This window comes from Schistocerca cancellata, chromosome 5 (genome assembly GCF_023864275.1).
Source record: "Schistocerca cancellata isolate TAMUIC-IGC-003103 chromosome 5, iqSchCanc2.1, whole genome shotgun sequence".
Taxonomy (NCBI): Eukaryota; Metazoa; Arthropoda; class Insecta; order Orthoptera; family Acrididae; genus Schistocerca; species Schistocerca cancellata.
Window position 1 is genome coordinate 408,957,556 of NC_064630.1, and position 15,982 is coordinate 408,973,537.

A 15,982-nucleotide genomic window follows, 5' to 3' on the forward strand; every position below is an offset into this window, starting at 1 on the left:
CTGATCACCTGACATGTGTACCATTTTTGTTGGCTCTTCAGTGTTGCATTGGAAGATGAACACACAATCATGAATAGGACAAAATCTTGTATATATTATCATCAAAAAGCTGCCATTTTCATAACAGATTGCATTAATCGATTGCAAATCGCTGAACTGTACGGGGTTCCTTATCATATTCTAGTCTCACAGATTCATGCTCAGAACCACATTCAAAATGAGTGAGAAGAAATAGAACTCTTCTTAATAAAATCATTTTCGGTACTAGGCAAAATCAGTGTGAAACACTAAAACAGCTAAAATACTAATGTTGTGAACAACCTTACAGTAGTCCACTTCATGGCAGGTTTATCATCTCGAAGAGGACCACCACAAAGTCAGTGGAAACTTTGGCATTTCAGTTGTTTTAGCATTTCATAATGATGTTGCCTAATACCCAGAATTATTTTATTCAGATTGACAGTGGCCATGGGAGCCTATGAACATTCAATTGATTACCATTGGCTGACAAAACATATGTCTTCTGTCTCACTTCTTTTGGAGATTTTGAGGAGGACAGGGAAAAGGGATGTGTGTGTGGTATGTGCTGCTGGGAAAGGCATGACATGAAGGAAGTAAGGTCTTCCTTATTCCTGCAGTGCTGCCAGCAAGGAGATGGGATTATGCAAGAGGGTATTGAGAAGTCAAGAGGAGGAGATTAGTGTTTAACGTCCCGTCGACAACGAGGTCAGTAGAGACGGAGCGCAAGCTCGAGTGAGGGAAGGATGGGGAAGGAAATCGGCCGTGCCCTTTCAAAGGAACCATCCCAGCATTTGCCTGAAGCGATTTAGGGAAATCACAGAAAACCTAAATGAGGATGGCCGGAGACAGGATTGAACCGTCGTCCCCCTGAATGCGAGTCCAGTGCGCTAACCACTGCGCCACCTCGCTCGGTTGAGAAGTCAAGAGAAGCAATGTAACATGCCAACAGATGACAGTGCAAGGCTGCACACATAGGTTTTGGGAGCACCTATATTCACAAGTCAGTGTGCCAAGAGACAGTGTCCTGTTTATATACAGAGCTGTGAAGCTGGGGCTATTCTGACCATGTTTGTTACCAAACCTGCAACTTGTACAAATAGCAAGTTAAAATAATGAGTGACTGTGAAATTTTGTGTGAACTGGAGAAATGCACTTCAGAGAGACTTGACACAATTTGAAAAAAATTACTGTGATGCTCAACAAGTCAAGCGAGATGTTTTGAGTGGCATGTGCAATTCAAGAATGGTAGAACATCACTGGAAGACAATGAGAGATCATGACGACCTGCCACAAGCAAAACACCAGAAAATATTGAAACCAATCAGCAACTTGTGGAGGAGGATTGTTAGCAAACAATCCACAATGTTGTTGTCAATGTTAGTGTATCCTGTGGATCACTGAAGGAAGTCCTTAAGTGATTTCAACATGCAGCATGTTTCTGCCGAGCTTGGCCCCAGGAATGGAAGGAACATCACACCCAAGTGTGCCAAAAGCCGTTGCATCATGCTGTGGATGATCCGTTCATTTCAAGGATCATTGTGTATGATGAAATATTGGTATATCTCTTGAGACAAAGTGACAGTCTTCACAATGGGAGAGCCAACCATTTCCATTACAGAAGAAGGTAAGGCAACTCCACATGCACGCTCATTGTCATTTTCAACACTTGTAACATTGTTCTTAATCTAGGTTTTAAGGCATGTGGGGGAGGACATTTGGTGTAAGCAGTCTGATTTGTGGTGCACAAAATACTTGTTATTCCATGACAACAATGCACTCTGTCACCAGAAACAAGATTATGAAACTTCTGCACCCACACTGCTCACCAGATTTATGTCCTGTAGACTTCACTATTATCCCAAAGCTAAAGATCCAGCTCAAAGGTTGCTGTTCTGCTACCACTGCAAAGATCCAGTGCAAATTACAGAATGTGCTAGACATTCTTTGAAAAGAAGACATCCAGGGCACATCTCATCAATGGCAGAAACTCCGGGAACACTATATTGCTGTATAAGGCGACTATTTTGAAGTTGATTGTATGTAAACATACATTCATAAATTACTTTCTCATAAATAGAGCTAGTCTCAGAACTTCCAGTATCCCCTCATATTTTGTGTTCTGTGTTTATAACATCTAAAGGGTGATTGCAGTAGGAGAATTTCCAGTGTGGGAACAATAAACAAAATTGAGGAAAGGCAACCAGTAACCAGTAGCTGATTGGTGTTTAGTGCATAGAAAGATATAACAACTCAGAGATGTACAGTCTGAATTATTTATGATGGAAAAAGGAGCAGTATCTCAAAATTGGTGACATCTCTGCCCTTTGGTGTATTTTTATGTGTCACACACCAGGTATAGGTGATTCCCATTCCTAATTTTTTTTTCATTTGAAATTCTCCAACTTTTGCCAAATGAAAACTCTGATGAATGTAGAGGCAAGAAGAAATACACAGGTAGTATTTTCCACTTATTGTCACACACTTTTATTCCTAATGTTCCATCAGCATAAAGTAACCGTCCAGATATTAGTAATTTATTAAAATCTCTGAGAGCATTAACTTTCTGTAAGTAGCCATTCTTGGCTTTCTTGAGCCTTAGAATATCAAAACATACCTTAAGTTTAGAGGTGGGTAAGGATTTCTTCTCTGGCATCACATTCTGCAGTGTTGAACCAGAATAGTTCTGAGGCATAAATGTATAGCTTCTCAGTTACTAGTGCAATAAAGAGGATGATAGCTTTGTGTATCCAACAACACATTATGTGTATTTTGAAAAAATCCTGTTGTTATGAAAAGAATGTTCCAGTATGAGAGAGCCATATGAGAGGTGTGGCTGACAGATGTCTCAAATACGTCACACACAAATTTTTCACTTCCAACCACATCCTTGAATTTTCACAGGGAAAAAGACGTTGTTTTGTAGATATGTTTGAATTATTTTTCCCAGTTACTTTTTGAATCTATAAAATATTTAAAATTTGAGAGACATTACATTTTTGTATCCTAAAATAAACATATAAGAGATTTTGAATGTATTATTAATTACAATAGAGTACATTATATGATGAGAAATTAAAAGAGAGTCAAACAATTTCTGATATGTTTAATAAGATTTGAACTTTTGTGATGTGAGGTAAGTAAGGTTGTATCAGTATTACAATGTATGACAAAATGCAGTTAATAATTGATATCAATTTGAAAGAACAGGCTGAGGTATGATCCTTGTAGGACATCAACACTAATTTGTATTAAGCAAAGATAATGCCTGTGTCTGATCGAAACAGGTTGTGTCCTGTTATTAATGTAGAATTATTTTCAAGTAAAACAAATCATTAAGTACCAAAAGGATTACAGTGAAATTATATACTTAGAAAATGTAATGTGAGTGTCATTATGTTCTTATTTTCTAAAGCTTATTATATTTGATCAACAATTTCTAGAACAGTTGCAATGCTATTTTTACTCAGTTGGAAACTAAACAGTTTCATGTTTCTTAAAGTAGCTACTAAGTTGAATCTGACAGTATCTGGTCATCCACTGATATTAATATAAACAAAAAAGTGCTTTTTATGCATGCAACAGGGAGCTTACTTCAAGGAAATTAATTTGTTATATTTCCTAACATAAATTTTACTTTTATTCACGAAATTAATCTACAGCTATTTCCATAGCATATAATTTATGATTTACGCAAAACTGTAGGAGCAAAGGAGACTGCTCACTGAATAGCAGAAGCCTTGTCATCAACAAGCATGTACAAAACAAAATGTCATAGCTTTCAGAGTAAATCCTTTTCCAGGCTTGCGTTGTATATCCAGTCAGGTCTATGTTGAGACTCTGTGCGCGTGCGAGTACTTGAACTTAACAAACAATTTATTCTAAAAGCTAGCATTCTTTCTTTCTTTTATGTGTATGCCTACTCTTGTTGTGTATGGCGGTTTGGTATGTAGTACCAGCAAGATTAATCTTCTCTTCTTTTCATTCTTTTACAATACAGAAAGGGGAAAATTCCTTGCGCTTGATCTTGGAGGTACTAATTTTCGTGTTCTTGTTATTCACTTGTCTGAGAAGCACTTTGACATGAAAGCCAAGATATTTGCAATACCACAAAAAATTATGGTGGGAACTGGAACACAGGTTTGTTGGTAATACATCACTGATAATATAGTAGTTTGATTATAGCAGAACATTCTGCAGTGTAGCTAAATATTCATTCTGATAGCCCACTATCAAACAATTCTACTGTTATGTTTAACACTGATTCTTATGTTTTCTTGCAGCTGTTTGATCATATAGCTGAATGTCTAGTAGCATTTGTTAAGGAGCATCAGTTACACACAGAAGTACTGCCTCTAGGATTTACATTCAGCTTTCCATTAATGCAGAAAGGACTATCTGTAGGAATTCTTGAAAGGTGGACTAAGGGCTTCAACTGCTCTGGTGTTATTGGACAAGATGTAGTTCAGCTGCTGAGAGATGCACTGGACAAAAAACCGGTAATATAGTATCAGAATCTTAACAATAAATTTTATTCTTCAAGAGAACTTGTCCTCACTCCTATAGATCAACCCTATTTCTAAAATTTGTTTTATTTGGTTCCCTTCTCCTCAGTTAACCATCTTACACGAATCAACTTCTGCCTCCCTGATGCTGCCTTAGGAACATGTTCACATTTAACCATCCATTCCCCAAAATTGTCTTCACTTTTATAGATGCCAAAGAGCATCACTCTTTTACAGTTTTGTTACTTATGGATATCGCAGCTGTAATCTCCAAATACCAGGGAGGCCTTGCAAAGGCTACTTACTTAGTTCAGTGCCCCATAAGTCACTTCATGTGACAAATCTTAATTCTTTGGAACTATGACAATTAGTGGAGGTGTTAAGTTGCAGACAGGCACTTCAAAAAGACTACTACACAGGTAGCTTTCAGCTAAAAGACTTTCTTCTGAATTAGACAACACTCACACACACTTTCATGCAAACTCAACTCACACACACATGACCACTGTCTGTGGCTGCTGAGGTCAGACTCTGAACAACAGAGCATGATGGGAGAATTAGTCTGGGTGGTGAGGGTAAGGAGGAGGCTAGGGCAGGAAGGGGGAGGAACAGCAGCGTAAGGGTGGGGAATGATGGTGAAGTCGGGAGGTTAGATAGTGGGTGGTTGAGGCGGGGGGGGGGGGGGGGGGCTGAAAAGGAAAGAAATAAAGAAGACTGTGGATGCTTTGGTGGAGTAGAAGTAGTGCTGGAGTGGGAACAGGAAATGGGATGGTAGGTGAAGGACAATGACTAATGAAGGTTGAGGCCAGGAGGGTTCCGAGAACATAGAGTATATTACAGGGAGAGAAAATATTGTCATTATTTCATCATGGATTTTCCATTATATGGAACTAATCAGCTTACTGAGTATTAACATAATGATTATTTAAATATGGCTGCTAGCTGACCATTTACAGTGGTTTCAATACAACAGAAAACAATCTTTACCTTCATGGCACAAGTTAGTGTGTAACACTTATGCACTAGATAAGAACTAGTTTCATATGATTTTGAAACACAGACCTGTTGGTTTTTGAACATTTTTGAACACATTCTAAGTTGATTTCTGAATGAATCATAAGTTGATTTTTGAATGAATGTACAGGGTGTCCATTGATAGTGACCGGGCCAAATATCTCATGAAATAACCATCAAACGAAAAAACTACTAAGTACAAAACTCGTCTAGCTCAAAGGGGGAAACCAGATGGCCCTATGGTTGGCCCGCTAGATGGCGCTGCCATAGGTCAAACGGATATCAACTGCATTTTTTTAAAATAGGAACCGCCATTTTTTATTACATATTCGTGCAGTACATAAAGAAATGTTAATGTTTTAGTTGGACCACTTTTATCGCTTTGTGATAGATGGCACTGTAATAGTCACAAACGTATAAGTACGTGGTATCATGTAACATTCCACCAGTGCAGACGGTATTTGCTTCGTGATACATTACCCATGTTAAAACGGACCGTTTACCAATTGCGGAAAAGGTCAATATTGTGTTGATGTATGGCTATTGTGATTAAAATGACCAACGTGTGTGTGCTATGTATGCTGCTCGGTATCCTGGACATCATCATCCAAGTGTCCGGACTGTTTGCCACATAGTTACGTTATTTAAGGAAACAGGAAGTGTTCAGCCACATGTGAAATGTCAACCACGGCCTGCAACAAATGATGATGCTCAAGTAGGTGTTTTACCTGCTGTCATGGCTAATCTGTGCGATAGTTGGGAATCTCAAAAACGTCGGTGTTGAGAATGCTACATCAACATCGATTGCACCCGTACCATATTTCTATGCACCAGGAATTGCATGGCGACAAATTTGAATGTCATATACAGTTCTGCCACTGGGCACAAGAGTAATTACGGGACGATGACAGATTTCTTGCACATGTTCTATTTAGGGACGAAGAGTCATTCACCAACAGTGGTAACGTAAACCGGCACAATATGCACTATTGGGCAATGGAAAATCCACAATGGCTGTGACAAGTGGAACATCAGTGACCTTGGCAGGTTAATACAAGGTGCGGCATTATGGGAGGAAGGATAATTGGCCCCCATTTTATCTATGGCAATCTAAATGGTGCAATGTATGCTGATTTCCTATGTACTGTTCTACCGACGTTACTACAAGATGTTTCACTGCGTGACACAATGGCGAAGTACTTCCAATGTGATGGATGTGCGGTTGCGGTTGAAGCGGTATTGAATAGCATATTTCATGACACGTGGATTGGTCATCGAAGCACCATTCACCAGATCTGACGTCCCTGGATTTCTTTCTGTGGGGAAAGTTGAAGGTTATTTGCTATCATGATCCACCAACAATGCCTGACAACATGCATCAGCACACTGTCAATGCATGTGCGAACATTACGGAAGGCGAACTACTTGCTGTTGAGACGAATGTTGTTACAGGTATTGACAAATGCATTGAGATTGACGGACATCATTTTGTGCATTTATTGCATTAATGTGATATTTACAGGTATCAAGCTGTAACAGCATGCGTTCTCAGAAATGATAAGTTCACAAAGGTACATGTATCACATTGGAACAACTGAAATAAAATGTTCAAACGTACCTACGTTCTGTATTTTAATTTAAAAAAAACCTACCTGTTACCAACTGTTTGTGAGCCATATGTTTGTGACTATTACAGCACCATCTGTCACAAAGCGAAAAAAATGGTACAACTAAAACATTCATATTTCTTCACGTGCTCCATGAATATGTAATAAAAAATGGGGGTTCCTATTTTAAAGAACGCAGTTGATATCCTTTTGACCTATGGCAACGCCATCTAGCAGGCCAACCATAGCGCCATCTGGTTTCCCCCTTCAAGCTAGATAAGTTTTGTTCTTTGTTGTTTTTTTGTTTGACGCTTATTTCATGAGATATTTCGGACAGTCACGATCGATGGACCACCCTGTATAGTGTACATGCTGTCTCTGCCAGGGGAATCCCCACTGCATCTAGAAAGAAAAAAACTTTCCCACAGACCGAAGGTGATGGGGCTATATGAGCTGAGCTGAATAAATCCGAATGGGTGAATGCCAATTGCTGTCTATTTATATGGTTGGTTGGTTGTGTGAAAGATAAGCACTGTTATAATTGTTAGCAAAATCCATAGATTGAAACTACCAGAGTGTAAATAAATGACTAACAGAAATAACATGTAAGAAAGGTTACATATTAATATTCTCAGTGTATCCAAGAAAATGAAATTTTGACAGACAATTTTTGCCATATTGCTACAGTACTAAGGGCCAGTTGTACTGTCCACACTTAGCAGCTGCTTAAGGTCTATTCTTTGAATAGCGTGGAAAATGCATTGTACGAACACTTACTAATGCCTAAACAGAGAATAAATAACACTTACTAATGCCTAAACAGAGAATAAATAACACTTAATAATGCCTAAACAGAGAATAAATGTGGGATAACTAAACTGGTGATTCCGGCAGAGTTAGTGAAGTTAACTGGAAAATGAGTTTTGATAATGGCAGGAATAGTTACAAAATTAGTTATGACATGATTATTTGTTAGAATGAGGAAAGAGGTGAAATTGAGACATCACACAAATCATTTGGAAGAATATGACGATTCCAAATTTGTATAAAATTTTCGTACTACTACTGTTCAGTCTCATGCTTGAGAATTTAGAGTTTATGAATGCAGTGTGAAACTGTTTCCTAATGTACAACTTTTTGCTTGTAGTAGGCTTAATAGGCATTTGATATGGGTGCTTTGTGAATTATATTCTGTTGTGTTCTTTATGTAAATGAGGTAGATGTAAATGACCAATTGTGCCAAGACAGTCTTGCTTATTTGGTGTGTGTTACAATTGCTGCAGTATCAGAAAGGTCAATTTCACTTTATGTAGCAGACAGTGACAAAATAGGTGTAATCAGATCAAGAAACCACACTAGTCTTTGATACTATTCATATTATCAGATTCTTTCACAGAAAGGAAAGCACACTGTGTAAAGTTGTAGCGAGATTAGAGAGAAAAAACTGCTGGAATCTAAGGATTGAAGAAATGTCTACTGTCCTGCTTGTCTCTTGTCTTTACTGGTTTTATGTTTCCTGTATTTGATTTTATGTCACTCCAAAGAGAAAGTCATTAGCTAGTAGGCAATAAAGAGTGCAAATTTTCTGAAGAGTTCCTTTTCTCCCAGGTACAAATAATCCCATCCAGTATTGATTGTGAGTATTTTTTAAGGAGGGTAGGATGTCAAATCGTGTGATTGGAAGCAGGCACCACAGGATATTTTAACTTCCAGTGTCCTGAATATACATTCGATGGCCTCCATTACAAAACATACAGCTTGAATTCCACAGAGTGATGTGATGTGCGATAGAAGAATGCTGCGAAGAGGTGTGGCACTGCACTGTGTCACACTTGAGACAAAATAACGTGTCTTAAATTTCCCTGAATATATATGTTTTATATATCAAACTCCACAGAGAGATGTGCACTACAAAATGAATATATTTTTGAAAAAATGATTTTTTTAAAAACTTTTTGACATCCTACCTCAAACTCTTGAGGGAGGTGTGGTCATTTTTTCCCCGGTTCAGAAGTATCATACATCCACAGCCTCTTAGAAGGGCCAATATCAACTTACTTTCAGAGTTAACTTAGCTCTGTGACAGACATATCAAAGATTTTGGTAGCAGCTTTATTCATCACTTTCTGACCTAAGGTCAGTTTTAAGGAAGTGTAACGGGGATAACTTTTTCTTCTAACATTGCAGTTATGGATAGTATTATACATACAGAATTCTAATAGATTGTTTACAACAAATTTCATGGTAGAAAATTTTGCAGTAATACTTCTGTTAGAATATGTAACTCCTTAAACAGTTGTCTACAATATGATCAAGGATGAGCATAGCATACTACACTCCTGGAAATTGAAATAAGAACAGCGTGAATTCATTGTCCCAGGAAGGGGAAACTTTATTGACACATTCATGGGGTCAGATACATCACATGATCACACTGACAGAACCACAGGCACATAGACACAGGCAACAGAGCATGCACAATGTCGGCACTAGTACAGTGTATATCCACCTTTCGCAGCAATGCAGGCTGCTATTCTCCCATGGAGACAATCGTAGAGATGCTGGATGTAGTCCTGTGGAACGGCTTGCCATGCCATTTCCACCTGGCGCCTCAGTTGGACCAGCGTTCGTGCTGGACGTGCAGACCGTGTGAGACGACGCTTCATCCAGTCGCAAACATGCTCAATGGGGGACAGATCCGGAGATCTTGCTGGCCAGGGTAGTTGCCTTACACCTTCTAGAGCACGTTGGGTGGCACGGGATACATGCGGACGTGCATTGTCCTGTTGGAACAGCAAGTTCCCTTGCCGGTCTAGGAATGGTAGAACGATGGGTTCGATGACGGTTTGGATGTACCGTGCACTATTCGGTGTCCCCTCGACGATCACCAGTGGTGTACGGCCAGTGTAGGAGATCGCTCCCCACACCATGATGCCGGGTGTTGGCCCTGTGTGCCTCGGTCGTATGCAGTCCTGATTGTGGCGCTCACCTGCACGGCGCCAAACACGCATACGACCATCATTGGCACCAAGGCAGAAGCAACTCTCATCGCTGAAGACGACACGTCTCCATTCGTCCCTCCATTCACGCCTGTCGCGACACCACTGGAGGCGGGCTGCACGATGTTGGGGCGTGAGCGGAAGACGGCCTAACGGTGTGCGGGACCGTAGCCCAGCTTCATGGAGACGGTTGCGAATGGTCCTCACCGATACCCCAGGAGCAACAGTGTCCCTAATTTGCTGGGAAGTAGCGGTGCGGTCCCCTACGGCACTGCGTAGGATCCTACGGTCTTGGCGTGCATCCGTGCGTTGCTGCGGTCCGGTCCCAGGTCGACGGGCACGTGCACCTTCCGCCGACCACTGGCGACAACATCGATGTACTGTGGAGACCGCACGCCCCACGTGTTGAGCAATTCGGCGGTACGTCCACCCGGCCTCCTGCATGCCCACTATACGCTCTCGCTCAAAGTCCGTCAACTGCACATACGGTTCACGTCCACGCTGTCGCGGCATGCTACCAGTGTTAAAGACTGCGATGGAGCTCCGTATGCCACGGCAAACTGGCTGACACTGACGGCGGCGGTGCACAAATGCTGCACAGCTAGCGCCATTCGACGGCCAACACCGCGGTTCCTGGTGTGTCCGCTGTGCCGTGCGTGTGATCATTGCTTGTACAGCCCTCTCGCAGTGTCCGGAGCAAGTATGGTGGGTCTGACACACCGGTGTCAATGTGTTCTTTTTTCCATTTCCAGGAGTGTATTTCGATGACACAATTTTGTGAAATGAAGACTTTTCTTCTTAAAGATGAGTTGCTCAGAAAACAGTCCCACATGACATTTCTAAATAAATACAAGCAATGTTAGTGAATATAGTGTTTAGTCTCTTTGCGAGACTTGCAATAGCTTGAAGTACAAAAATGGCTGAACTGTGTTTAAGAAGATGTAAAATGTATTTTTTTTGTGATGTACATTCTTGTTATTATGTACAACCAAAAGCTCTGAAGAACTCTGCCTTGCTTAGTAACTCCTGCTCAAGGTTTAGTTTAATGGCTGCTGTTGTACTCCTTGATACTGTGTGTCTTTAAAATTAAGGGGGAGACCATTTTCAGAAAGCCAGTCAACAATCCTTTTAAACACATTATGGTATTTACAATGTTCTCTGTTGCTGTTTGTCCGTTGGAATGGATTATAATACTTGTATTATCTGAAGAAAGCACTAATTCACTAGAAGTATATTAATGAAAGATTATTAACATGTATGAGAAATAACGGAGAACCAAGTATTGAACATTGTGGAGCTCCATTAATGATTCCCTCCCACTCAGAACAGTGTCCCCTGTCAGCAGTTGGTGGATTATGGAGTAGACATAGTGCACTCTTTTTGTTAAATATACTGTGAGATATTTGTTAGCATTAATTCTATAAAACCTTAGTTTTTGTATCAAAATATTGTTATTTACTCCATCAAATGCATTGGATAAGACATTTAATTCTTGTATAATCTACCAAGTGAGTGACAATCCAAGAATGATGGGTGAATGTGTACATAACAACCTTTCTCAAATCCAAGTTTTGCTTTACTAAGTGTATTGTTACTACCAAGATAAGACACTATTGTAGATTATTCTTATAAAATAAAACATTAAACTGCAATGAAGCTTTCATGCTGCTGTGACAGTATTATGATCTACGGACTATTAAGCTGAACCTGTGTTGTGAGCCTCACCAGTGGAAATTTTCTGACAACTAACCTGTAAAAATATAATTTTAGAACAATTTTCAGATTAAAAATCTATAATGCTACATTTTAAGGTTTATTATTTTATTCTGTAAAACTTTTATCAATGCCACTGAGTTTAAAGATGATATTTTGACTTCAAACATCTTTGTTGGATGAATACATATTATACTTACATTTAATTCATATACAATACTTATGCGAATGTAAGTTTTAAATAATATTACTGACTAATTGGTTTGCACATTCACTTGATACTAATGAAACTACTTATACTTTATTCATAGGTTATATCTCTTAAAATGTCACTTTCAGCACTGAACTTAGAATTCCCAACTAAAATGCTCATGATGGTCACCTTAACTTTAGTATGACATCATGAGTTGGTAAGCTATCTTCTGCATTGTCCACAATAGCTCCTTAATTAATTAAGTTATGTGAATGGTTTTCGATTGATTGAAGAGCTTAAGGACTTTTAAAACAGTATAAATAAATAAACAAAGTAAATAAATTTATGCATCTCATTTTAGATGGAATGAGGTACTGAAGAAATCAGCTTTCCACAACACTGAATATACTTCAAGCTCCAAATCAAGCATGCTTTTAAAAGTCTTAGTGATTTTGACAACTGAAGCCCCATGTGTGTGACTGAGCACCACAGGGCATTTGATGCTAGGGTGCATGGAGTTTGAGAGGTGAATGCTCATTTATTTCCCATATACTGTCCACCAAAAAAAAAAAATCAGCTAAATAAGACTGTAAAATAAACATGTCTCTAATCTTGTACTATTAAAAGTGGGCCTGCAACAAAAAAACTTTTAATGTTAAATTTTCAGTGTGTGTGTCCCTTTGTGGTGTAGGCCCTTAGGCTACTGCTTAAATAGTGTGTACATAAATGTGGCCCTGAAGTCATGATCCACCCAATGATTGGTTGACTAATTTTTTTTATTTTTTTCATTGGATTCTGTAGAGATTCAGAAGGAAGAACTTCAGGGTGAAACAATCCAAGATATACATTAACAGAGTGAAACAGGTATTAGAAACTGAATTAATAATTAACTGTTATTCAATGGCAGTAAACTATTTGTGCTTGCATAAGCTAAATTTTTTGTTGTTCTTGTTGTGGTCTTCAGTCCAAGGACTTGTTTGATGTGGCTCTCTATGCTAGTGTATACTGTGCAGGCCTCTTTACTCTGCATGATTACCACAACCTACATCCATTTGAACCTGCTTATTGTATTCAAGCCTTGGTCTTCCTCTACAATTTCACCTCCCCTCCCCCCACTTCCCTCCACTTCCAAATTGACAATTTCTTGATACCTTCTTTCAGTGTGTGGCATATATTTACTTTCTCCACAATTTGATTCAGTACTTCCTCATTTGTTATTTGATCTAGACATCTAATTATCAACATTCATCTATATCATCACATTTCAAAAGGATATCTTCTCTTCTTGCCTGAACTATTTGTCATACATGTTTCACTTTGATACAAGGATACATACCAGAAAAATACCTTCAGAAAAGAGTTTCTACCTTCTTTCAGTGTGTGGCATATATTTACTTTCTCCACAATTTGATTCAGTACTTCCTCATTTGTTATTTGATCTAGACATCTAATCATCAACATTCATCTATATCATCACATTTCAAAAGGATATCTTCTCTTCTTGCCTGAACTATTTGTCACACATGTTTCACTTTGATACAAGGATACATACCAGAAAAATACCTTCAGAAAAGAGTTTCTATCACTTAAATTGATGTTACATATTAATTCCTATTTCCAACCTGTATTTTATATCCTTTCTACTTTGGCCATCATCAGTTATTTTAGTACCCAAATAGCAAAACTCATCTACTGCTTTTAGTTTGCCATTTCCTAATCTAATTCCCTCAGAATTGCCTGCTTTAATTCAATTGCAATCCATTGCCATTGTTTTGCTTTGTTGATGTTCATATTATAATTTCTTTTCAACACACTATCCATTCCATTAACTCTCTTCCAAATCCTTTGGCATCTATGACAAAATTGTGTGTCATTGGCTAACCTGTAAGTTTTCATTTCTTCTCGCTGAATGTTAATTCCTATTGCAAATTTTTCTTTGGTGTCCCTTAAAAATTAAATAACACTGGGGATGGGCTGCAACTCTGTCTCACTCCTTTCTCAACAACAGCTTCCCTTTCATGTCCTTTGGCTCTTGTAATTGCTTTCTGCTTGCTGTACAAGCTGTAAATAACATTTTGCTCCTGTAGAATTCCAGAGAGTGTAGACCAGTTAACATTGTCCAAAGGTTTCTCTAAATCTACAAATACCATAAAAATTTCAAAATTTTGTACATGGTTGGAGCAGCAACCTTAGAATGAAACCTTCTTGTAGAAATAGTAAACATCCAATCAGTTGCAAATTGGATGGTTTATTGAAACCCCTTTACTGTGGTTTTAACATTTATAAAAACGCCTTCTTTGGAAGGAAATATAGAGGATTACACGTTCTGATAGAAGTACATTGAAGTTTAGCTGAAAGGCACCAGTAAAATATAAAATTTCACTTCCATATACAGCTAGTGCTTTCTCAGTTATATTAAATAACAGCTGTTTACCTTGTATTGCTAGTCTAATTTTTGCGTACTGTAATGAGTACACTAGCTATACATTGGCGAGGAAATATCATATTTCAGCAACCATTTGTGCATGTTTTAATTTAATATGAAGGCGAAATTTTATGTTTGACTGATGCCTTTTGGCTACATTTTAGTGTACCTCTGCCACAACGTGTAAACCAGTTGTGAGATTTAAAACCTTCATGGCGTACAGATTGTTCCATAAAATTTTGGACAATCTGCCAGATGTTTGCAACCTGCTGCCACGATGTTTCAGTGCAGTCTTCTGGCCATCTTCAGCTGAATACTGACAGGAAAGGCCCTGAGCTCATGTATTTAAGACCCTGTTGGCACATGTGAGGAGTGTCCAGTTGGGGTTGCCCATACGCTGTTTGCCTGCAACTCTGTGCACTGCGTCACATACCCCCACGTGACTTCTGGCTTCATTGATATCAGATCAGATGTTTTCGCTTGGCAAATGGCGCTGATTATGCAGAGCATAAAGTTTCTCTATGATGGGATTCCATGCAGAATTTAGCTGGAAACCACCGCCTCGATTAATAAGGGACTCAGATAGTCATATTTGCACTGCTTCATTGATGATGAAGTCCAAAACTTCGACATATGGGCCATGGTTTTCATTTGTTCATATCCAGTTGTCCATATTTCCTTCTGAAGAAGACTTTTTACAAACATTGAAACCATTGGCTGTTTGCTATCCCTACAAGAAAATGCTATAAACATAGGATTGCCTTTCTTCAACCTATGTACTTCAATAAGCCATAGGGTCAATAAGCCTTGCATGTACTTACATTTCTCTGGAACACAAAGTGATGTTCCTTGGGTCCTACGTTTCTCTATTCTTCTATAAATAATTTGTGCCAGTATTTTGCAACCAAGAATTATTAAACTGATGGTTAAGTAGTATTCACATCTGTCAGCACCTGCCATCTTTGAAATTCTTTCTGAAGTTTGAGGATATTCTGCCTGTCTCATATATCTTGCACACTAGGTGAAATAATTTAGTCATGCGTGGCTCCCTCAAGAAACAAAGTAGTTCTGGTGCTGTGAAAGCAACTGCTGCTTTCTCCATTATATTAAATAACTGCTGTTTACTTTGTATTGCTAGCTTAATTTTTGCACACTACACTCTTTACACAGTTTAAGACACTGCAATGATATTTCTCATAACAAAGTATATTCTGGGTGTGCTATATAGATGTAGGCCTGTGAGTCATGAGCATTGATGCTTATCAATCAGCTGACAGTAATTTGCTCCTTGAGTCTAGATCATTTTCAGAAGCAGTTAATAATGTGTGTTGTCAATTTCCTCCTTGATTTAGTGAGATTCCTGATTTCTTTCTTTGTACTAGATGGGAGGTAGTTGAAGAGTTTTGCCCCACAAGATAAAGCCCCATTCTGAATCCTAGACAAGAAGGCATTACGTTACATTAATTTTATTTCATGAATCATTTTGGAGAAAGGTCTGTGGGATTGGA

General features: G+C 38.8%; 1 protein-coding gene across 1 annotated transcript in view; it reads left to right on the top strand.

Moving 5' to 3' along the window:
* The window catches only part of LOC126188569 (hexokinase type 2-like), a 184,109-nt gene that overhangs the window by 37,277 nt on the left and 130,850 nt on the right, over nt 1-15,982 (top strand). Inside the window, exons 3-4 of the mRNA XM_049930171.1 lie at nt 4,019-4,158; nt 4,302-4,517. Of these exons, the coding sequence (XP_049786128.1) occupies nt 4,019-4,158; nt 4,302-4,517 (356 nt within the window). The remainder of the gene's footprint in view (nt 1-4,018; nt 4,159-4,301; nt 4,518-15,982) is intronic.